Source organism: Daucus carota, chromosome 5 (assembly GCF_001625215.2).
Source record: "Daucus carota subsp. sativus chromosome 5, DH1 v3.0, whole genome shotgun sequence".
In the NCBI taxonomy this organism is placed as follows: domain Eukaryota; kingdom Viridiplantae; phylum Streptophyta; class Magnoliopsida; order Apiales; family Apiaceae; genus Daucus; species Daucus carota.
In genome coordinates, this window is record NC_030385.2 from 40,164,607 (window position 1) to 40,188,776 (window position 24,170).

The following is a 24,170-nucleotide window of genomic DNA, read 5'->3' on the forward strand; positions in this document are numbered from 1 at the left end:
TATTATCTTATATATACACCCATATATCTCTGCACACACTCACATAGTCGCATAACATAAAGACTAATTCCGTTAATTTCATTTCTCTCTCGCTCGCTCCGATTCAAAATCTCGCCGGAAAAATGGCCGATCAGCTCACAGACGATCAGATCTCCGAGTTCAAGGAAGCTTTCAGCCTGTTCGACAAGGACGGCGATGGTCTGATTTCCTTTCCTCGTTTCATTTCCATATCTATATCTATATGTATCTATCTCATTGTCTTAGATCTGATAATTCTTCATTTTGTGTTTTAGTTTGTTTGATTTTTCTGTTTATATGTTCTGTTGTCAGCGGTAGATGTGTGGATTTTGTTGTTTTTTTGTGTGAATTAGGGTTTTGTGTGATATGAATGTGTTGTTTTTGTATATAGGTCTGATTGATTTGTGCTTGTTTATTTAGTTTGTGATTTATTCGCGTCCTAAGAGTTAATTTTAGAACCAGCTGGATTGAGAATTGTAGAACTCGTGGTTTGTATAGTTGTAACGGGTGATTTGGATTTTGGATGCAATTTAGTATTGATATGTATTTCAAACGGATTACTGATAGGCATCTGAGCAAAGTTTCAGATATTCTGATATTCATATTACCGAGACTTTGTTCCCATTTTACGTTGGTTCTCGCTAGAGCACAACAAGATATACGATTACACACAAGCACGCAGAAACACCTGATTGGGTTTAAATACAGACTACTTTAGTCTACACAACCTTTAAACTAGACAGTCATATATGTTTTATAGTGAATTATATATTTATATTATTGAATTTTATATTTGTGAATTATAGCCATATTTTATTCTTTAGTTCTGGTAATTCCTTGAGTTTGGTAATGGGACATGACCTAAATATGTAATTTATGGTATTTAATTGGTTTTACGGAGTAAGTTGGGGCTTTTGGCTTGGGTTAAATATGGTATGCGTTTCAAAATAATAATATTATGCTCAATGTTTCTATGAAACTTTTTGGACGGCAGCTTGAATGATTTACATCTTCTTTTGGGGGGTTTTGATTCTTTATCTGTTGTCAATTGTGTGCCTTAGATTCTTTCAACCTTTTGTTTCCTTATTTATTATCATTTTGATATATACCATAGGGCATGGTATATTTTTCTAAATATAAGTGCACGCATTGCGTGACAAGCACTACAAGCTCTTTAAGTGCATGGCATTCTTTTGTAAACCAAGTGCGCGCATTGCGTTACAACTGTCCAAATCTCCTTCGGCTTATGCGCTTTATGAGGCAAACTAATTTGATTTAATTGCTTGGAACTTTACATGTCATGCTATCAAAATGTAACGAGCATGTTATAATATTTTATCTTCACGATTTCCTTTTTCATTCTTTCCATTAGAAATAAATCCTATTTTTGTTATAAGTGAATTGAATTAAGTTTAGTAATTATGATTCTGAAAAATAACCATACCGTAGCCACAAAGGTTGGACTTTATAACAATTTTTATGTAGTAAAGTGGTTTTATATGAACAGTATACATATTAATAGGTACAGTTATACTTAGCATAGTTTGTGAAATATGTGCACAGGAACTTGTGCTTCAGTGATTTTTAATGAAGTGAATTATCGTCATTTATTTGTTGAACTTGTACATTATATGAAGGGACTGGACAAGGTCTGAGGTGTTCTTGTATTTAAATTTTTGTGAAGCTATAAACTTTTTTGCTCGTTAGTATATGTTTGGAACTAATTGTAACATATGCCACTTATATTATCATACATCTGCGTAAGTATCTGTAGGTCCATTTATTCTTTCGAGAATCATGAAATGTAGATACTAATGAATTGCATTATTCTTAGTTTTCAGTTACTGATTGAAAGTATATGATTTTATTAATATCGAATATGGTTGCAGGTTGTATCACTACCAAGGAGCTTGGAACCGTGATGAGGTCCCTGGGACAGAATCCAACAGAGGCTGAGTTACAAGACATGATTAATGAGGTTGATGCAGATGGGAACGGTACAATCGACTTTCCTGAGTTTCTCAACTTGATGGCAAGGAAGATGAAGGACACCGACTCTGAGGAAGAGCTGAAGGAGGCTTTCCGGGTGTTTGACAAGGACCAAAATGGCTTCATCTCTGCAGCTGAGCTTCGACATGTTATGACAAACCTCGGAGAGAAGCTGACTGATGAAGAAGTTGATGAGATGATTCGTGAGGCTGATGTGGACGGTGATGGGCAAATCAATTATGAGGAGTTCGTCAAGGTCATGATGGCCAAGTGAGGACCACTCATCCCAAAACTAAAGCTTTTGAGAAGATTTTCTAAATTATAGTAGAAGGGACTGGGGAGAAAAGTTTGAGATGTCTATCTATCTCTAGAAACTCTTAGTCTTTTGTGGATGTGTCCGCTTTCTGTTTAAGTTGCTTTCTTAGTGTCTTTGGGTATCTGTACTCGTTTTATTTTGGGCTTTACATTTGCTTTCTTTCCTGTCTTTTCTTAATGATGCTATGATGAACCTGGAACAGTCGCAACATATTTTCTTTTTTGCTTTCCGGTAATTTTTTTATTTATATTGACTTTTGCTCTGTGGAGAAGGCAGTTTCGTCTAAAGTCCCCTTGCGTAATGAATGAGTAGTATAGTCAGGTAACCTTTTATTTGACAGTTGCTTCCTTGTGACATATTATTGTGTTTGTTGGTTTGCTGAGCAAATGTTTGGTAAAAGAAACCAACATATGGCTCACAATCCTATAATCACTCGAGGATTGTACTAAATGATGGATGGGAAGTATGAACAGCTTTGAAGCTCCGAAACACAAGGTAAGGTTATTTTGTATAGTTTATGTGTGAGCTCTTTTATCTTTGAATGAATTATCATTTGTAACTTCTTCATACATCTGCCAAGTTGACATTATTATCTAATATATTTTAAAAATGTAGGAAATTCCTGTTTAGCACACCCTGGTATGGGGGAGTGGGTGCTTGAAGTCGGACAACGGTAGTTGAACCTTTTCGAACAAAGACTTGACCTGTGTATGTAGCATAAGAAGGATGTGATAACAGTACGTTGTTCCACCAACTTTGTTTATATCCAAGATTTGTGGACTGCTTTGATTAGCCGTATTGACTTTGCTGATTATGCTTTAGACTAGTGAAGAAAAGGATTATGGGTATTGGATAATAATTCCAGTGCTGGAATTTGCTTGCATAGACTCTTGGTGAATTTTACATGGAGTTGGTTGACACAATCTATGTTCTAATGTAAAGGAGTTCTGCCCCACCCGTGAATTGGACTTGTTAAGAAAAAATGGATCATATGGAGGATGTTCTCTCCAACAGTTGTTCCACCGTAAGAAATTGATTTCCTGAACAGCTACATAATCTGTGCGGCAATGAAGTAACATATTTGCTACAAGCTATAATAACATGGTTGCTGCAAAGTCTGCAGTCTGCACATTTCTTGTTACAGTTATACTACCATATACTTTTGCAAAGGTCAAACACATTATTTCAAAAAAAATTACATTGTTGTATGTTCAGAATTAATTTCAAAATATAATATATAGAGAAAAATTATTTGGAGTCCTTGGAGTCCCAATCCAGACCCTTCATTTAATTTAGATCCAATGGCTGCTATTCTATTAGATGTTTTTTATTTAATATAAAATTTAAGTTTTATTTAATATACAAATAAGAGGTGGCCGGGTTAGTTTTCAGCCATGTATGTACGTGAGACAAGGGTCAGTTACAACTACCGAGTGCTTTTAAAATGTCGCAAATAGAAGTACAATGTTCTGTAGTTTCATGTATATCATCCTAGAGTTGTTTCCATTGTGTTTCTCAACAATTATCCTTCATCTTCTCCACTTGCAGAATACTCAACATTAAACGTACTACTTCCGTTGATTGCTCATGTTTTGCACTTTATCTTGCACTTCTATCATGTTCTGCACTTTTTCTTCTATTTGTGTGTCTTCTGTAATTTTCCGTTCTGGCAGAACAGAAATACCTATTACCCTGCTGAACAAAAATACCTCTTAATTAACATTTTTATGCAGAACAATGAACTTTTTTAGAACAATGAACTCATGTTCTGCATATGGCAACCATGTCTTGCGTTCTTCAAGCCAAACTTTCTGATTACCTTCAATTTCTCGGGAAGAACAATATCCTCCATTTGTTACTTAAAAAATAAATATTGTTCTCGGGGTACCAATTAACTGATTGATTAAAGTGCGGGATATGCTTGCACTTAATCACAACTTAAGTCACGTGTGTACTTTTTTTGATTATATGTATACTTCAGTTTTTCAAATTAAAAAAACAAACTGTTTTAATCAATTTTTAATCTAGGCCATTGATTGATATATCTTTTTGATGGTGGATGTTGTGGTCTCCAAAGACTCCAAATTTTTGGGTCTCCACAGACTCCAACTCATAATATATAAAATAGCTGTTAGAAACTAATATACACACTGTTATCTTTCATTTCAAATAGTTAAAATTAACGGCCGTTTTTAACGGGGTGGTGGGTCAAGGTTACAAACTAAAACCTAATACAAACTTTGGGCTATGAACTGCCACGTTTCAAAGTGTTGGTACTCATTTGTTAATGAGCCAATGTCCAAGGGTACAAAGTGCAATAATCTATTAATATTTTAATCCTTTAATCCTGTGTCTCATGTTCTCTTAAAACGGACCCAGTGGAAAATGACAAACTGCCTCTTACATCGGAGAAGTAATCCTTCTCTTTGTAGAAACCAATTCATTCCTGGAAGATACAGAATTTTGTCCAACTCACAGAGAGGTGGGCTTCGGTGGATGCTGGTAGGGTCGGTATCAGACGACTATTTGGTCCGTTGGTCGTAACTAACCAGTAACCACATGTTATTCCATGCTATTCCAATGATTTGATGAAATATTTGTCATGAAGTTGACACGAGCTCTTTTATTTAAAAATTGATACATAGATTTACATATAATTAATATTTAAATTTTATTGTAAGATTAGATGTATTCATAATATTATGAGGATAATAGAATAGTAACGAAGATAATTATTCTTTAATGCTTAATCCCGTAACATTGTTTTTCTTGTTACAAATCAGTCAGATAAACCCAAAAAGATATTTAAAATGACTCGATTTTACCACGCCAGCATTTAAGTGGTTTGGTAATTATTTAGACCATAACCAGCTGTACAAACATAACCCTAGTCCCCAGAGCAATCTTGAGAAGTTGTACATGTATTCTTCTATATGAATATCACATTCTCCCCTCCAAGCCACTTTATGAAATTACAATTTACATAATCCCGGTGGCAGATAATTCATCCGACAAAACTCAAAATTGTGTTCCTAAATATCAATGCTTAAAACCCAAAGGGAACAATTTACTTCCCCAGTACAAAGCTGGAATAACAGACTAGATTGAGGTCAAAAGTATACAACAGAAAAAGGTTCAATTCACAATTTGGGCCTTCGCCAGGCTATTGTGGATGCTAACATTTACAGGATTTGATTTGGAAGATCAGAGTGCTCACCTGTTAAGTGGCTTGTAGAGGACAACTGTTACATACTTGGACTGGAATCTATTAGTCATACCAAGAGCAACAACAGACTGGGATGCCCATCCTTTCTCTATAAAGAGGTGGTTAAGTACTACGTGTTGGGGTTTCGGAGGAGAGGAAGATTCGTCATCTGAGTCGCCTCCAAGAACTGTTTCATGGAGCTGGGATGGAACTACCACTGGGTCCTTTGCATAATCTTCATCTCCAGGAAAAGCTTGGCAATAGCTGGAGTCTGGTGATGATGGGACCTCAAACTCTGCAACACTATCTAGATTCTCGGGGACATAATCCTGCACATGCATAAACCTCCTTAAAATACAAATTACAAACTAAAATAAAAAAAGTTCTGAATTACATTGAAATATAGCACTTATAGCACATATTATGCAAATTGATCGTTGAGAGATGAAGAAAAATACAATGAAGTCAGATTCCGGAAAAGGTTTACCGATTGACGGAAAAATCAAGTTAAAACTGAGGGGATTATGTTCGATCATACGTGAGAGTGCGTATATTAGTTGTGTATGGTGACTTCTAGGGCCCATTAGATTAAATTCATCTAAGGGCCTAGATTAAGTTTGTAGTTTGTACTCTAATTTGGTTTGCATTAGGCAATTGCCTATATATATATAAACGGTGAGACAGAACAAATTATGTAGTAGAATCCTTGGCAATTTCATGTTTTAGATATGAGTAGAGCAAGTTATTACATATAACTACCTCATATACAACTGCTTCCATAGAAGAGAAACACAAGCATATGTGTAACATAATGCGTTATAACTTTATTCAGCTACACACCATCTTCAGACCTCATTTAGTGTTACCAAATAAAAAGTTCCACTATGTTCTGACTTCTGAATAAGCTCATTATAAGATAAGCAAGTCATGCAAATGCCTTAAAATGACATCCAAAGTTGGCTGGTCCTCTAATAATAACTCAAATTATGGAAAGACAAAAAAAAAACACAGGAACATAACTAATGAACTTAAAATGATATCAAAATGTTTGTATGACTAAAGGCAATTTACATTTGCACTTACCATCCATTCATCTTGTGCATCAAGACAGAGTGGGTAAGAGATATATTAAATTATCTGGTAAGTTATACACATCATCTATCCATCTTCCAAAATATGTAAGGATTATTCAGTAAACCTTATCATTGATGCAAACCATATAATGATTTGGATTATATGCTATAAACCTAACCAAGTAACTAAGTCAACAGTAAAATATGCCTAGCTGAATTTTTAACTCACATTGACATCAAGAAGATTACAAACACCGCCGACGTCATCAGCTACTGAAGGAAGATCGGGAATATATCTGTGTTCTCCATCCACTAAGAATTTGTAATGATATATTCCTGAAGTCAGTACCAAGAGAATAGTATGATCCTTGCCAGCTCTTTGTAACGCCCTCCTGTGAACATATATTACATGATTACATGGGTAAAATTATATCAACCACAAACTATTTGCATTCGGTAATAAATCCTTCTCTTAAATGTACATAATCTTGTTGTTGAAACTCACCTGGACTTCCAGTTATCCCAAGATCCTTCTACAGACACATCATTACCACCATAGTTCCATGTTATTAGAGTAGGTATTCCTCGCTGAGGAACATCCATAGCATCATCAACTTCAGTCTGCCACATTTGATCAGAAGAAGGGCCATCATTCCGTTGCAGAGGAGCAACAGGTACCTGTTGATTAATTCGGGAACAAAATTGAGTCACTTAAACAGACACATCAAACAAACATAAAGTTGGTGCACCAGAGCATGAATAGTGATTACGGTTTGTAAAACCAATTCAAGAATTTTGCATCTCACATGTGTAATAGGATTTAAAAAGTACAAACGAAATTATCTCAAAGGAGCTTGGCATTGTAAAACCAGGCTAATCAACAGAAACGCCTCACTAACGCACAGAAGATGATGAGACATAATAATCTCTATGTAAACTTTAACATTTGTTACGAGCTTCAACTCTCCACAAGGATCTGTACAAACATTGTAGCTTTAGCTTTAGGCACAAATAAGTCAAATACTGGACCGACTAGAAACTCAGGCCGATACAACCAGACAGTATACTCACGTCCTAACTTCTATCACTTATTTCAAGCATTAACTCTCCACAAGATCATTGTGAAACAATTTATCATCTCCAGCAGATTTCATCATCAAATCTATACGAGCAACACAAGCACAGGTGAAAAACCGCAGTGCTGACAAATTTTGACATCTCGAGCAGATTTTATCATCAAAATCAATATAAATTGAGGCAACAAACACAACACTCGAACAATCAAATAACAAACAATTCAACTCAATAAAATCAACAATCATCACAACAACGAACTAGCAAGCCCTAATTAAAGAACAAAGTCAAACAAAGTCAAACTAAAGTCAAAAAAGCAAGTCGATCAAGAAGCATATACCTGCGGAGCAAAGATGAGAGGAGATCTCGAGCGCGGAGGACTATTCGAAGGAGAATTATTCATAGAATCAGTAGAAGCAGCTGACGCGAGGCGAGGCGCGTGAGGATCACGAGCAGAATCGTCATTGGATCTCGCGAAGGAGTCGTCTTCTTTAGCGCTCGCATTGCCCATGGATACAGATCTGTATGTATAGGTTTGCTTTGCTGTATGTATAATAATAAAAATGTGTGTGTTTTTATATATACGTACAGAGCAGAACGTCTGTGTGTATAGGTTGGGGATAATGGGATATGGATAAAGGGGATTTCATAATTTAATTCTGATTTGATTGATGATATAATGTTCGAGTGGAATGGATATATACGAGTGCTGCTACGTTGAAAAAAGCCAGCTATTTTGACAACTATTAATAACTCTGTGTGCGTGCTGCCATGTGCGATACTTCCTCTGTTTTGAAATATAAATTATTTTGATTTTTTGGCACGCACGGTAAGTCTTCTGACCGCATAGTTAAAATCATTATTTTTGAAATTTTTTTTTAATAAAAATATATGATTAATATTATAATTCAGAAAAAAAAAATTAAAAATAATAATTTTATCTATGTAGTCAAAGCAATTAGAATTGTGTGCCAAAAAGTCAGGCGACCTATATTACCAGTATCCCACACATTTTCAATTAAGTCAAATAAATCGAAAGTAAATTAAATAAGGGAAAAATTTAACCAATTAACAATTTTCCTAATGGTTAAATTATGAATTAATCAAGTTTCTTTAAAAATTCTTATGTTCATTAGCGTATATTAAATTTTTATAATTTAGTCAAATATTAAATATAAATTTTTTATCAAATACGATGCGACTAATATTATTAGATAACTACATAATTTTAACAATTTTATTTTCGTTTACAATAATATTTAACTTCCGTCCAAATTTATGGTTTGATTTGATCAAAAGTACGAAGTATCTATGTTGTGTTGCATATTCATATTTGCCGAAGTTTGGTTAGATTTGCCACTGTTGAAAGGCATAAATTCTTAAGTATGTGATTTACGGCATTGCGATATGGGTTTTTATTTATGAATTTGCAGTTAAAAAATCTTAATCAATCGTATTGAAGCATAATCTTAATCTATACATAATTATTTTTTGTTACTAAACCACACGCCAGAGACTAGGATTATACTATCAAATTTGAAGTTTCATAACAGTTGCTTCAGAAATGATCCACGAAACTGTAGTTTACAAGAAATGGCACCCATGTAACCATGTTACGTAGTTCTATCAATATATTGCCAAATGTCAAACACTTTGCCTGGAAATATAATTGCTGATCCTAGAAGAACAAAAAATCAATCTCAAAATCATCAATAGCATTAGTGTACTGCATGAATACTTCAAATCGTGCAACAATAAGAACAAATGGATCCGCTCAACGTCTACAAAGGGCCGAAACAACAAAAATTTAATCAAGATTACTTTCACAATCCAATGATCATTGAGAAAAAGTTGTCCACGAAACTTAAATGAAGCATTCAAAATGCTTAATGATTTTCAGAAATCTGGCAGATGGAAGAAGACATGTCCCACTGACGAGAGCACGTGCCAGCCATGGCATCTGCTGGCCTGCAATCGTAGCTGAAGTCCTCACAAAGAAGTGCGCCAATTGCATCTGTCAGATTAGATTGCTCCTTACCATGCTCACTGCTTGAACCATACCAACTTGAGCCTAGCAGCATATCTGGTCTGGGAGAGACCATCTGACACAAGTTTTGACTATTCTCTTCACAGCACGTAGGACCCCATTCCACTTCTTGTTTAACTTTAAACCAATCAATCAAAAAACAAGAAACTTAAATGAGAACCAGTTATATTCTGAAGAACTAATAACATACAGAAGATTCGATAAGCATACAACACGGACTATTTACCTGGCAGCAACTTCGCCGCCTGGGCGTCGTCTAATGAACTTCCACTAACAGGTGTGTATTCACTGAACACTGAGGCAACAGATTGCCCTAGTGGAGAGTTTGGTTCAGCATATACATTCCATTCTGCATCATTCTCTTGCGTACCAAAAGGAACATCCCCAGGAGTAGCAGAAACAGGAGAAGTCAACTGGCTGGAATAGTTCTTTGAGTTTTTCAGAGCTTGAGATTCATACAGTACCGACTCCAGCAGGCCATTGTTATGTGGTGAGAAACAATTTGACTGTGCCTGCTCATTTGGAGGCGTTTGGATCAAAGTATCAACAGACTCAAGGGAAGGCAACGGGGAAGGTGTGCCCCAGTTACCTATTTGAGTATCTGAATTTTGAATTGAAGGGAGCTCCAGCTTCGTTGCCCAAGAGATGGGCTCGGAAGAAGAACAGTCGCCATTTAATATGGCATGGCTACCAGGAAGTAAACATGAGGATGATGATAGGCTGTAGTCATATGAAGAGCCTCCAAAAGATTTAGCAATTTTCCTAGAACCCTCATCCTGATATTCACTGAAGACGGGGAGAACATCACTGACAACACCACTAAAACCAGGAAGCAAGGATTCTGATTCTCGAAGACGCTTGACTGGATGCATGGTTGATAACATAAAGCCACTACTAGACGTAGACCCAAGAGCCTGGGTATGCAAACCACTTCCAGGATCGAGTAAAGATGGATATAACGGTTGGTTTACTTGTAGATATTCAAATTCAACAGATGGAATCTCCAAGTTATTGTTCGGTAAAAGCATGGGATAAGCTGTATCAGCAGTTGCAAATGTGCTCATATCCTGACTTGAATTATTCTCATTTATTGTTTGCAAACAGATATCAGGAGGATAAATAGGTAAACCAGCCCGCTGCCGTCTTTTGATTCTAGTGTTCCAAAAATTCTTTATCTCATTGTCAGTGCGCCCGGGTAACTGAAATAATGTTGCATAACTGAGACATACTAGCAGACCAGTAAAATTTGACAATAACAGTGTAAAAGTACCATAAATGTTAACCAATATGTGCAATATCTGGGAAACAAGCTCTTCACAGCTGCATACAACAATGAGTTATCACAATACTATCAGGTTGAAAGTTGATATCTTTGTTATAAATGTTTCTTATATGCGAATGTTGAATATAATAATATCCAGATTAGCTAGAATATTATTAGACATATATAGTATCATAAATATCGCTATTAAGCATATGTTTGAATCTGCCTACAATGTTTAATTGCCAAAACGTCTTTTAGTCGATTAGCTCCGCCAAGTCTTGTGGCACAGAGTAGTGGTACACATGAGATTGCATGTTCTGAAAACTCAGAAAGTGTCCCATTACCCTCCTACCCCTGAACCAAACCATGATAAGATAGTAAATTCTTATTCAATCTACTTCTCATAATTATTGCTACCATAATTAAGCGTAGTGTTTTCCAACAACATGGTATCCATTCATGCCCACAAATATAGTGCCTCCTTCAATTTCAAAACCTTGACAAAGGAACCGATCATCAAATTGCACTACATATTGAGCAGAAACAAACAGGTTTAAATATGAAGACTCTCCGCGACACTACTAGATGAACATAGGATTAGCTTTCCCCTATTCATATGACATTGTTTCGGGATGAACATTTACTCATATGTAGACATCAGTTGCAATTTTTTATCCGCAACCATAATTATACAATAATACACATTACAATATGACAAGCAACTCAAGCTCCATTTCTTTCGCACAATACGGTGTGTTATGATACTTTTATGTAGATTAAAAAATCATATTGGAAATTACATTACTGAAAAATATATTCCCGCACATGTCTTCCGGTGGTTACTTAGAACTAGGAAAATATTTCTTATCATCAATTCACAAATTTTTAATTATAATTAAATCACATTAAGATCAATTTAAAGAATACAATAATGCATTTATTTATGAACATCATACTAGTATAATACATTAATACATGACCATTAACACACTCTCCTTCATTTTGCTTTGGAAATCATATGTGAGAGTATGTACATTGTTGAAAATTTTGGAGGGACTTTCAGCATCGATTGAGAACTTAAAAATCCAAATGTTAATGCCCCTTTAAGGAAAAAAGAGAAAAAAGGGCCTAAACCGTGAAAACGGGGGGGTGGGCACTGAAGTTTGAATATGAAAGAGATGCACAAAAACTAGATCTTCAAGATGAAAGGAGACGAGGCAGTGATTTTGCATGATGACAGACATAATTTTGTCGAAAGATTGACAGAGTACATAAAAATTCGATGGAGCTCTTTTATAGTTTATCTACATATAATTTATCATAAACAATATATCTCTACGTTTATTCATTTACATACATATATTGTTTAGCATAACCAATTTATCTCCACGTTTATTTATATACATACAGATATTGTTCAGCATAACCAATTTATCTCGTGCACTGACAAAGTCTGTTACTCTGTTAGATCAAGAAACAGGTGATACTATTCACGAAGTGGAGTTGCATGATAATTTACAATTATAGTACAAATGAATCGCCCTACCCTGTATTTGATCTTTCTGCCAAGCATTAGCTATGTGCCTATATCCCTGCCCAAATGCTACTAGTCAGGAATTGACTGAGATATCTGTTGAGAATGTACAATCCCTCATTAACCAACTACAGAATATAAAAAGCCTCAAGCAATTCAGATTTTTCATTTTCAATTAATTTTCTCTGTTATTTCTCAGATCCTTTAGCATTACCTTATATATCCCATATTCCTATTCACAACGATAACATCAGTTCATTGGTCATTAATAGAATGATGGGTATGCTGGTTGCTCAAATCATCAATAACCTCCACATCCATATTGTGACAATGTGTATATCCACTCGGCACCGTTGGATCACTAAGGCCGACTAAACTATTGGTTGTCCCAATTAACGATGTTAGCCCATCATCATAATAGTATCAGATTCTTATTGCATCTTCTGTTAATATTTAGGGGAAGAACAAGATAACTAAAATTCTGAGCTTCAAGCATAGCCTGGTTTTGATTACTACCCTGTAATGTCTTTTTTTTTACTGAAACTGTGATTACACAACGAGATCAAATCTTCAAAGTAACAGTTTCTAACAAGTCGTAAAATTAGCTTTACACCCACTTCTCATATGAAAGCAACTCACATGTCAGTCCAATGCATAAAAACCTAAACAATGACTTTTATTCTAATGCAGAAACAAATTTAAGTTCAATAATCAATAATAGATGGTTCAAGAAAAAAAAAGTCGTCAGACATTATTATATCTGACAATATTCTTATTAATGGATGAAGTAAAAGTTTATAAATAAAAAGGCCAAAAAGAGACAATTTCTTTCATCCAGAATAAGTTTTGTCACTGATGCACACAAGTCAAGATACAAAAAGCTCGATCCCAGAGGTTAGAAGCTCTATGGTATACATTTAGAAGTTTACTTCCGTTTTGAAGCATAAGAGCAAGTCCAACACTATGCTAAGAGGTTCCCTAAAAATATTATAAAATAATATGTCTTAGTGAATTAGCACAAGATTTAGCACATGAGCTCCAATAGTACTCCCTATATCTATTCCCTATTATTATAATAATATTAAATTTGTGAAAGCAATAGTTGAAGTATTTGGGAAATGATGTGGAGAGAGGGAAATGAATATTTTAATGATAAAAATAGTTTAGAAGTGGCTAGCATATTCTAAAAATAGGGAAGGGGAGGCTTGTGCTAGTGATTTAGCACATCACTAGCATAGTGTTGGAGTGCAATTTTATCCCATATTCCCTATTTTTGGATTTAAGACTTGATTTAGCACACCTATTGGACTTGCTCTAATATTACAAACAGAGGGGTGAGATCTTAATTTGCAGAAAAAACATGCTTCAGCGTTTTTTATGTTATCTAGAACTAGTTGGGTTGGACTATCTTAGATGTTATATTTTTATTTATTACTGTGATTTTATAAAAAAATACTACAAATATACGAACAAAAAATATTCAGTAATGTAATTTACAATTATTGATAATTCCAAGGGAATATTTAGAAGCTAAAAGAGATCAAGATGATGTTGTAATCATTGCTACTCTGGCATGCACATCCATGAGGAACTGGATTTTGGAGACGGTTATAAGATATCAATTACTGGAAGAAAAAAAAAAAAAAAACAGAAGAACGTTACATACCTCAGCAGCCATTCGAGCCCACTTATTCCCCATCTTAGCATGGAGTTCAATAATACGACGCTCTTCATCGGGCATAAATGCCCCTTTTTTGAGATCTGGCCTTAGGTGGTTCGCCCAACGCAAACGGCAGCTTTTCCCACAACGAGACAGTCCAGAGTTCTTTTGGACAGCATTCCAGTTTCCCTCTCCATGTTTGTTGACATAATCAACCAATATTGCATCTTCTGCTGAAGTCCACGGCCCTTTCTTCAGCAAACCACCTACTGCCATGTTATCTCCACTGCTAGCTTCTTCAACTAAAGATGAGTCTACCTCTACATAACCATTGCCTACATTCCTATCTTCGCTTTCACTAGTCCTATCACTCATCTCCTGAAAAATGTGACAACAACATTATACATAATAAACTGGACACAACATGGTTCAATAATCTTAAACACCTAAATCATATATTCGACATTTGGATGAAATCCTACAGAAGATTTTCTCGATTGCTCAAATATTGCGCACTATTCCAATTTTTGAAGGGGGGGTGGGGTGTGAACAAAATTACTTACTTGAGTTATTGACTCCCACGATAACAAAATTCAACTCCACAACAAGGAATCGGAAGTCCCTTCTTCTTACGATACTTAATACAGGAGCAAATCAACCCAATTCACTGTATTTTCAAACAAAAAACCTAATCAAATACAAATCAAAGCCTAAGTACGAGTAGTCAGAGCAAGTATATGACTGCCACAAATAACATATACACCATACAACAGTTTACAAGCTCAGAATAAGAAAACCCTTTACACATCAACCAGTAACTAAAACCCCCAAAATCATAATCTTTCAACATCAATTAATAAAAGAAACCCCAAGATCTCAACAAACAGTACAGAGCCACATGATCAAAAGCAACATATACCGCAGTATACACATTACAGCACTTCATAAGCTCATGACAAACAATCTTCACACATCGAATTAGAAACAAAAAAAACCCCAAAATCTCAATGCTCACATAAACAATACAAAATTACAAGATCAAAAGCAAAGATACATTTATTTATCGCGCTATCGAAGAAAATCACCTGAGTGAAGACTTTGAGAGCTTGGGGACTGATGAGCTCCTAATAATTCAAAAAACAACACTAAAGCAGACAATATCACAAGGAACAAGAACAATGCACAACGAAAAATATTGAAATCGAAAGAAATTAATCCAATCCAATCAAATCAGATGACCTAAATAACAAAATAATCACTCCAATTACACTACTATGACTTATCAACTCAATTGATCAAAATTGAAATAAAACCTAAGTATAAGACTTACTGAATTAAATAAACAAAATACATTTAAATATAGATAGATCTGAGTGTTTTGATGAAAAATTGAGGCGTGAAAAATGAAAAAAAAATGAAACCCTAGCCGTAATCAGTGAGGAAAAAAGAGCATGAGCCAATCATAGAGAGGTGTGTGTATATAGAGAGGGGATGACAGAAATACAGGGAGAGAAGTGATATGATATGTGTGTATTTGTAGAGAGATGGCAACTGGAGAGAAAGATTAGGAGAGAGACTAGGACTGACTCCTCAGCTCAAACTTACATTTCTTGGAGAGAGAGATCGAGAGAGAGATGGAGAGAGATTATCATTTAGTTTCAAAATCATTTTGAGTGTGATAATCTTCATGTAAATAAATTTTTTAATTTGAAAATTATGAGCAGGTCGAGAATTTAAACTTTTTTATATTAGTATTATGATTCAAATGTGCGAGGATAAATTTGTTTAATTATGAAATAATGTGTTTTAATTAATCATTTATTTGAAATTAATAATAAAATTTATTTTATAATAATTTGGTTAGGAGTTTACTTGAGTTTTGAGTTCGTTCGTACTTGGTAACTCAATCACGCGGCTAACATGTAAGCAAATGGACTTTTTGCCTTAAACTGCATTTTGCTTCTCTTGTTTCGTTGTTTGTACCCCACATTCTCTTTTTCTCTATATTTTTCGCGCATATTTTCAAAGAAAATTATAACATAGAATTAAAAAAATCTAAGATACGGGGAACTTCGAAATTAAAATGACTTACACGAGTGAAATGACATGTGAAATATTTAATTGATGAAAGTTTTAAAGGACAATTCGAATTAACTATAAAAAAATTGTAATTCGGATTAACTATAAAAACTTTATAATTATAAACTAGAATTGTATTTATATTATACAAATGCCTAATCATATTTTTAAAAGTAATAATTTTAAAAAAATTAATAAGTTATATTTTAAAATTTATACAAAAAAAATTCAGAAAAAAATCTCAGAATATTAAGAATTTTGTTATTTTATAAATCAAAACGTATATAAACATTTTAATTTATATTATAAGCTATTTATATAAATGAGTATAACGAATTCTTGGGGCTACCGGGCGAGTGCCTGACTGTCTGTGACCATGCGTGTGTTGTACTGTATACTGAACCTTATACAAAGCGCGTTTTTTGAGCTTTAAGCTTTGATCAAGTCTTTAGTAAGCAACTGTATCATTTTTTATTTATTTTTTTTTGTACAAACTGTATTAATTAATAACTTAATAAATTATTACTATTTGAATATTACTCCCAACATACGGAGATATACATTTAAAATCTGATAATTCAAAATTTTAAAGATTGCGACGTTATTAATTTATACTCCCTCTGTCCCACTCAATTTTTAACACTGTGATGAGAACTCGACATGGATTTTAAAACTCTCATAAAACATAGTTTGATAAAATAAAATTTAGTTCTTTTATTTTTATTTTTTTACTCTACAATATTTATAAACACCCGACAATGTTTGGATTATGCTCTATAACATAATCGGCAGAATAATTACTTTTATATCAATTAATCATTTACATCTTTCAGATTTAACATTCATTAAGAACATTGTTCTGTTAAATCTGAAATATGTGAATGATTAATTGATAATTATATTTAAAATTATTTATAATGGATAATCAAACTTGTTATTTAATTAAAATTTGGTAAAGAAATTTAATTAAAATTTTTGGACACGTGACATTACCAAAAAATAATACGCTGGACTCTAAATAATATTCCCTATGTCCTTTTCATTTTTTTACAATTTTTTCACACTGCTCGACACGCATTTTAAAGCGCATATAAAACATGGTTCTAGATAATATTGTAATATTGTAAATACGCTGGACTCTAAATAATATTGTAATCAAGCCATTCTTTTTCTCGCATGTATAATGCCAAAAAATAAAAAAAATTCTATCAAATTTTAATATATTTTGAGTAGAATACGTTATGCCAACTCCTATTAGATTATATTTATAAATGTATTTTATATTAGAATTATTATAATGTGACTTAAATATTTTTCAAAAAAATTATATGGTTCTAGATTAAAATTGATAAACATAATTTGTTTTGAATTAAGAAAAGGAATCCTAAACATGCAATAAAAAGGTAGAATCTATTTTAGATTAAGAAAAAGTTTTTGAATTCGTTACTCACATAAATCCGGCTTATTAATTTTAAAATATATTATAAAAAAACTTGTGACGGTGCGATTTATATGATTCTACAAATAAAATTGGTGGAAAATATTTATTTTGAATTAAAAAAATATAAACATGTGAAAGACGGAATTTGTTTTGGATTCTAGAAAAAGATTACAAACATGCAAGTAGATATCAGTTGCCTTATATGAGAATTTAATTTGTTTAAATCTAACGGTGTTTATTTGTTCAATATACGATCCAACGGATGATAAGTTTTTGGACCATAGGACTATGCGACCAAATTATCTCCGTTACGTTTATTATATATAAGTATATAATTTTGAGCCGGGCTCAAGATCACCAAAGTCTTAAAACCAGTGGTGTGAAATGCGCAAATCGGCTCTAAACGGTTGGATGACCTTCTAGCGCTTAAGCGGTAAAGCAGACGCTTAAGCGTAATTTTAAGTGGGTCAATAAGCGGATTAATTATATATTTAGTTATAATATTAATATATTTAAAAATAATATTATGTTCAGTTAAGAATATGCATTTTTAATATTTTTGATAAAAATATATTTTTTTAATTTTTTAATATTATTATAGTTATATTATTAAAAAAATTAATTTTTAAAAAATATTTTTTTAAAAATTAGCAAGTCAACATCATTTTGACCGCTTAATTACCGCTTAATCCGCTTAACGACCACTTAATCCGCTTAATTGTCCGCTTAATTTTCAAAAACGCTAGATCTTCCGCTTAGTACAAAATTGAAACGCTTTAGGGCCGATTCCGCTTAAGCGGCCGCTTAATCGGCCGCTTAATGCGCTTTTTACAACACTCTTAAAACAGATAATTTTTCTGAGTTTTCATAAATTCACCCTGATTAGAATTTGGAGCCTACCTGAGCCCAGACATGCAGATCCATCCATGACCGTAAAGCACGCAAACCGAAACAATTATAACTAGTTGATAAACCGCGCATTGCGGCAGTTTTTTAAATTATATTAATGATTCAATATTAATATTTGTTTAATAAAATAATTTTGTGGCTCTCAATAATATGTATATTAATGTTTTAAAATTAGTATTTGCAGAATAAAATAAATTTATATTATAAAAATCTTGATGTAATACCTATACTAATATATAAAATTACAAAATTGGACTATAATTCATGGTGAAAAAATGAAAATAGATTTATACACGTAATTAACAATTTAAAACACGGCGAATCTTAATTTTATTTGTGTTTTTTTAAAAAGTAATCATGTTCTTTTTTTTTTTATGGAAGTAATCATGTTCTTACATTGTCACCTTCCCCCAATTTTTTTGGATTAATTGTGCACAAAAACATGTAATTTAAATCCTTGAGATATCGGTCTATAACTACTTTTGCTTGTAACAACCTTTATTTTTTATTACTATATAAACAGTCTTCACTTAAAAGTTGCTTGAATGGAGCAAAAAAATTATGCATGTATAATTATTTCCTGTATACAAAGTAAATCATATAAAAAATAACAACAAAAAACATGTCCGATGAACAAAACAAATATTATAAAAGACTAACCAACAAACATACATTACTAATAGTTAATTTATTGATATCATCCATCAATATCATGTCAAGAATATATTCTTTTCACGTGTTTGGATTTGTCGACTCCCACATAACGGTCTATAACTACCAGTGTTGTAAAAAGCGCATTAAGCGGCCGATTAAGCGGCCGCCTAAGCGGAATCGGCCCTAAAGCGCTTCGATTTTGTATTAAGCGGAAAATTAAGCGTTTTTGAAAATTAAGCGGACAATTAAGCAGATTAAGCGGTCGTTAAGCGGATTAAGCGGTAATTAAGCTGTCAAAATGATGTTGACTTGCTAATTTTTTTTAAATTTTTTGTTTGAAATATTAATTTTTTTAATAATATAACTCTAATTATATTATAAAATTAAAAAAAAATATATTTTATCAAAAATATTAAAAATGCATATTCTTAACACAACATAATATTATTTTTAAATATATTAATATTATAACTAAATATTTAATTATATTTAATTAATCCGCTTATTGACCCGCTTAAAATTCCGCTTAAGCGTCCGCTTTACCGCTTAAGCGCTAGAAGGTCCTCTTGCCGCTTAGAACCGATTTGCGCTTTTCACAACACTGATAACTACCTTTGCGTGCAACCACCTTTATTTAGTACTGTATAAACAGCCTTCACTTATCGTTGTAGAAGAACGGCACCACCGAGTTAGAAATTGAGCATAGAACGGAGCGAGTTAAAAATCGCGCAAGAGGACTATCACCAGAGAGAAGTAGGGTTGTGGTATTGAAAGAGAGGAAGTTGTGCTTAGATGATCCAAAACCCTACAATCTATAGGGGTATTTATAGGTGTAGAGAGACTTGCATGCTACTCTTTTTCATAATTAAATAATCTGAAACAAAATCAGATTTCCATAATTAAATAATCTGAAACAAAATCAGATTAAAACTTTCAAGCTAATATATTCCATAAATAATCTGAAACAAAATCAATAATCTGAAACAAAATCAGATTAAAACTTTCAAGTTACTATATTCCATAAATAATCTGAAATAAAATCAGATTCTGAAACCTGCTTCTAATATACCCGAAACAAAAAAAGGTAGTTTTAATTTTTGCTATTTTTCATCTAAAAAATCCTGAAAATTAGAAAAATAGAACGAAGCGATGTGAGAGGCGCCCCCTCGCTTCTCTTTTGAATAAGTATACTAGTGAAAAAAGCCGCACTTCGTGGCGGCATGATAAATTTTGATATGAATCCGTATTATAATAGTATAAAAATTATTTTGGGTCATCTTCCCGTTAAACATATCACAAATAAAAAATATTATAATTGGCATAAAAATTTGTTTAAGTGGCCATCCTTTCAAACACAATACTAATAATAAAATTAGTTTGAACCCCCTCCCATCAAAAACAATATTAATCCATAATTATTATTTTTTATGATAAAATTAAATATTATAATTTAGATCGAAATTAGTTTGAATTCGCTACCTTGTGAAACACAATACTAATAACAAAACATTATAATTTAGATATTAGTTTGAGTCGCTTTACTGTGAAACACAATAATAATAAAAATTATTCTAATTATGATAAAATTAAAAATTATAATCCTTGAACCTAATTTTTTAACTTTTGGAATCCTTGAACCTAATTTTTTAAATATAATCCTATTTCTTTTAGGATTACTAAATTAGAAAAGAATTGTATCATCTTTATAATTCAATAAGAAATACTAAATAAAAAGGAAAAGAATTGTATCATCTTTAGAATTCAATAAGAAAAGAATTGTATTACTTTTAGAATTCTTGAACTTGATTTTTTGAATTATAATTATATTTTCTTTCTGAAATTTAAGAAAAATTAGGAAACTGAATCGAACAATTCTAGAGACGTTTAAATAAAAATTAGTTTGGGCCGCCTCCCGTGCCTGTCAAACACAATACTAATCAAGAATCATTTACATTATTATAAAATCAATATATGATTCCTATTTTATATATCCTATTTTTTATTAATTATTTTTATTTTATGATTCCTATTAATTAGTTAAAAATTATTATTCTTTTATGGTTCTAATTTTTTTGCTATTAGTTTTTCTAATGATTATTATCTTTACAATCCTTTATTTTTTATATGAACTTTAAAAAAAATTATAAGACTAACGCGAAAATAAAAATTTGAACGTATTACCTTACGAATCTTAAATATAAATTGTATTTTAATTTATGATTATTAGTTTAAATAAATATGATTTCTAAATATAAAAAGAATTATATTACTTTTTTTTTTATAAGCAAATTTTCATTAATAATAGCCCAGTATCTTTACAATCCTTAGATCACTGGGGAAGGAAATCAAGATTCACTTGACATCAACAAAATTAGGACATACCACAAGGGTATGAACTGGATAAGAATTGTGTTACCTTTAGAATCCAAAAAAAAAAAGGATTGTATTAATTTTTGGAATCTTTGAACCTGATTTTTTAAATATAGTCCTATTTCCTTTAGGATTACTAAATAAGAAAAGAATTGTATCATCTTTATAATTTAATAAGAAATACTAAATAAAAAGGAAAAGAATTGTATCATCTTTCGAATTCAATAATAAAAAAATTGTATTACTTTTAGAATTCTTGAACTTGACTTTTTGAATTATAATTATATTTTCTTTCCAAAATTTAAGAAAAATTAGAAGACTCAATCGAACAATCCTAGAGACGCCCGCGTCCTCCTTTATATATATATATATATTTTTCTTTATATATATATATATATATATATTTTGATGATTGATTGATGATTGATGATTGATTTCTAGGACCGTTTTTTGGGTGCTTGTCATTAAAAAAAAATCTGTATATATTTTCAAAACTGGATGTTGTTTTTTTAATGAAAAATCTCATCATTAAAAAATTATATATTTCGATACACTTTATTTCATTTGAAAAATTTTGTAAAAAAAAAAATCTCATACCTCATATATAATATATTGTATCGACTGTCGAGATTCGAGAACAAACCTTCCTCTCTTTTTTTCGGACTCGATTTGAAAAACTTCCCAAATTCCTGTCGCATGGGGGCCGTGCGGACAATAAACAGGCCAATAGTTGAAGCCCATAAGCTTGACAAGATGGGTAAATAAACTGCGATGAAACCATGCACAGACAGGCCCAGTTATCAAACCAGATTCGAATCCCGTGTTTCTGGACAGCTGAAAACATAAACCCTCAACTATCCAATCATACTCTTCTTGCATTTTGAAAGTAGTCACCCTGCGCTAAAATCTCAATATATTTTCAAATTCTTTTTCCGGTTCAGATAATGAGAAATGATTTATATTTCAACTTTCAATGTGATGTATCATTATTTGTATTTTCAAATTTAATTTTGTATCAAATATTTCTAACTTATGTTTTCAAAGTTATCAATATCTCACACATGATATTTAATCAATAAAAATAAATATAATTATAATCAAAGATTTTCTATAAAAAATTAAAATTTTCATATATCATGATTTTTTTAAAAATATATATATAATTTGGGACGGATGAGATAGTACTTTTTAACTACTCTTGTATACATATTTTTAGTGAGAATATTTGAACGGTAAACGAAAGAGATACCTTAATAAAACACAAAAATCATGTAAAGTTATCGATTTTGTCAGGAGTCTGAGTGATAGATAGATATATTATTGCATACGGTCATATAATAATATGTTAATAATAATAATGATTTGAAGATTTTGAAATTAGAGGGAAAATTTGGGTTAGAGAAAAGAAATCATGAAAAAGTAGATTTCTCTCCAGAGATCCGCACACATATTTATTTATGTGCATCGTATTTATTAGCTTTTACGTCGACATGAATCGAAGAGAAGTATATTTAATTTTTAATAATTTAAAAATTATAGATTACTCCTTCCATCTCAATTTTGGGTGAATGTCTTTTGGAACACAATTCCAGTTTACAGTGCCCAATGACAACACCTGCAAAAAGTGACTGATATACTCACTTTGTAAACGCATGCTTTAGATGCGCAGGTTATACGCGCATATGTAGTATGCGCAAGTTATAATTTCATTTTTTTTTCGTATCATTAGCTTGCAAAACTGTGCCACGCGTATCGGAAATGCGTAACCCTTGATACACGCATACAGGAAAGGCATAGTTGTTGATATTTTTTTTTTGAGTTAATTACACTTTGTAATTCCTAAGTTTGCTCCAAACGCAGTTTAGTACTTGAATTTTAAAACGTGGTAATATGCATCCTAAACTTAACATTCACGTGCAAGTTGTAACCCCTAGTCACTATTCCGTCCAAATCTGCCGTTAAGTTTAACTGTTTGAGATGCGACAGTGTGTATATTAGTTTCTAACAACTACTTTAACCCCTGTGACACCCAAAAAAATATGTATTATATTTTGAAATTATTTCTGAACACACACAACGATGTAAAAAATTTTAAAATAATTTTTAAAATACGTATCTAGATTTAGAATCTGAATTATTTTTTTTGCATAAACGATGTAACTTATTTTAAAATTTTAAAATAAATACATATTTTAAAAATTATTTTAAAATTTTTTACATCGTTGTGTGTGTTCAGAAATAATTTCAAAATATAATACATAAATTTTGAGGGGTGACAGCGGTAAAGTAGCTTTTGAAAACTAATATACACACTGTTACCTCTCAAACAGTTAAAGTTAATGGCAGTTTTGGACGGAATAGTGACTAAGGGTTACAACCTGTACGGGAATGTTAAGTTGAGGGTGCATATTGGCACGTTTTAAAGTTCAGGTACTAAACTGCGTTTGAAGCAAATCTAGGAGTTACAAAGTGTAATGAACATTTTTTTTCCCTTGAACTCACCTCAATTTGTTCTCACACTTGCCTTTTTTACTTTT

General features: G+C 32.3%; 3 protein-coding genes and 1 long non-coding RNA gene across 4 annotated transcripts; 2 read left to right on the top strand and 2 right to left on the bottom strand.

Moving 5' to 3' along the window:
- The first annotated feature begins 31 nt into the window (after positions 1–31).
- LOC108223786 (calmodulin-7) lies at positions 32–2,552 on the top strand. Its single transcript, XM_017398206.2, has 2 exons — positions 32–198; positions 1,908–2,552. Exons 1-2 carry the CDS (start codon positions 123–125, stop codon positions 2,279–2,281), a joined length of 450 nt encoding a protein of 149 aa, XP_017253695.1. The 5' UTR covers positions 32–122; the 3' UTR covers positions 2,282–2,552.
- Positions 2,553–2,824: 272 nt separating this feature from the next.
- Positions 2,825–3,584, top strand: LOC135152613 (uncharacterized). Its single transcript, XR_010291967.1, has 2 exons — positions 2,825–3,060; positions 3,146–3,584. It is a non-coding gene; the product is annotated as an uncharacterized LOC135152613 (long non-coding RNA).
- Positions 3,585–5,347: 1,763 nt separating this feature from the next.
- LOC108219870 (SNF1-related protein kinase regulatory subunit beta-1) lies at positions 5,348–8,343 on the bottom strand. Its single transcript, XM_017393422.2, has 4 exons — positions 8,016–8,343; positions 7,107–7,279; positions 6,831–6,993; positions 5,348–5,857 (listed from the first exon to the last, which is right to left on the bottom strand). The coding sequence occupies exons 1-4, from the start codon at positions 8,184–8,186 to the stop codon at positions 5,537–5,539; spliced, it is 828 nt and encodes a 275-aa protein (XP_017248911.1). The 5' UTR covers positions 8,187–8,343; the 3' UTR covers positions 5,348–5,536.
- A 1,026-nt stretch (positions 8,344–9,369) lies between these two features.
- On the bottom strand, positions 9,370–15,847 carry LOC108224039 (transcription factor GAMYB). The gene is made up of 5 exons (XM_064093720.1): positions 15,266–15,847; positions 14,744–14,847; positions 14,187–14,558; positions 9,949–10,921; positions 9,370–9,839 (listed from the first exon to the last, which is right to left on the bottom strand). Exons 3-5 carry the CDS (start codon positions 14,553–14,555, stop codon positions 9,562–9,564), a joined length of 1,620 nt encoding a protein of 539 aa, XP_063949790.1. The 5' UTR covers positions 14,556–14,558; positions 14,744–14,847; positions 15,266–15,847; the 3' UTR covers positions 9,370–9,561.
- Positions 15,848–24,170: the final 8,323 nt, after the last annotated feature.

Excerpts from the sequence above, each read along its gene's own strand:
- LOC108223786 (XM_017398206.2), top strand. The coding sequence starts at position 123 with ATGGCCGATCAGCTCACAGACGATCAGATCTCCGAGTTCAAGGAAGCT. Across the intron at positions 199-1,907 it reads GTTCGACAAGGACGGCGATG|GTTGTATCACTACCAAGGAG; the intron begins GTCTGATTTCCT and ends ATATGGTTGCAG.
- LOC108224039 (XM_064093720.1), bottom strand. The coding sequence starts at position 14,555 with ATGAGTGATAGGACTAGTGAAAGCGAAGATAGGAATGTAGGCAATGGT. Across the intron at positions 10,922-14,186 it reads GGGCTCGAATGGCTGCTGAG|TTACCCGGGCGCACTGACAA; the intron begins GTATGTAACGTT and ends ACATTATTTCAG. Across the intron at positions 9,840-9,948 it reads GGCGGCGAAGTTGCTGCCAG|TTAAACAAGAAGTGGAATGG; the intron begins GTAAATAGTCCG and ends ATTGGTTTAAAG.
- LOC108219870 (XM_017393422.2), bottom strand. The coding sequence starts at position 8,186 with ATGGGCAATGCGAGCGCTAAAGAAGACGACTCCTTCGCGAGATCCAAT. Across the intron at positions 7,280-8,015 it reads CTCTCATCTTTGCTCCGCAG|GTACCTGTTGCTCCTCTGCA; the intron begins GTATATGCTTCT and ends ATTAATCAACAG. Across the intron at positions 6,994-7,106 it reads TGGGATAACTGGAAGTCCAG|GAGGGCGTTACAAAGAGCTG; the intron begins GTGAGTTTCAAC and ends ATATGTTCACAG.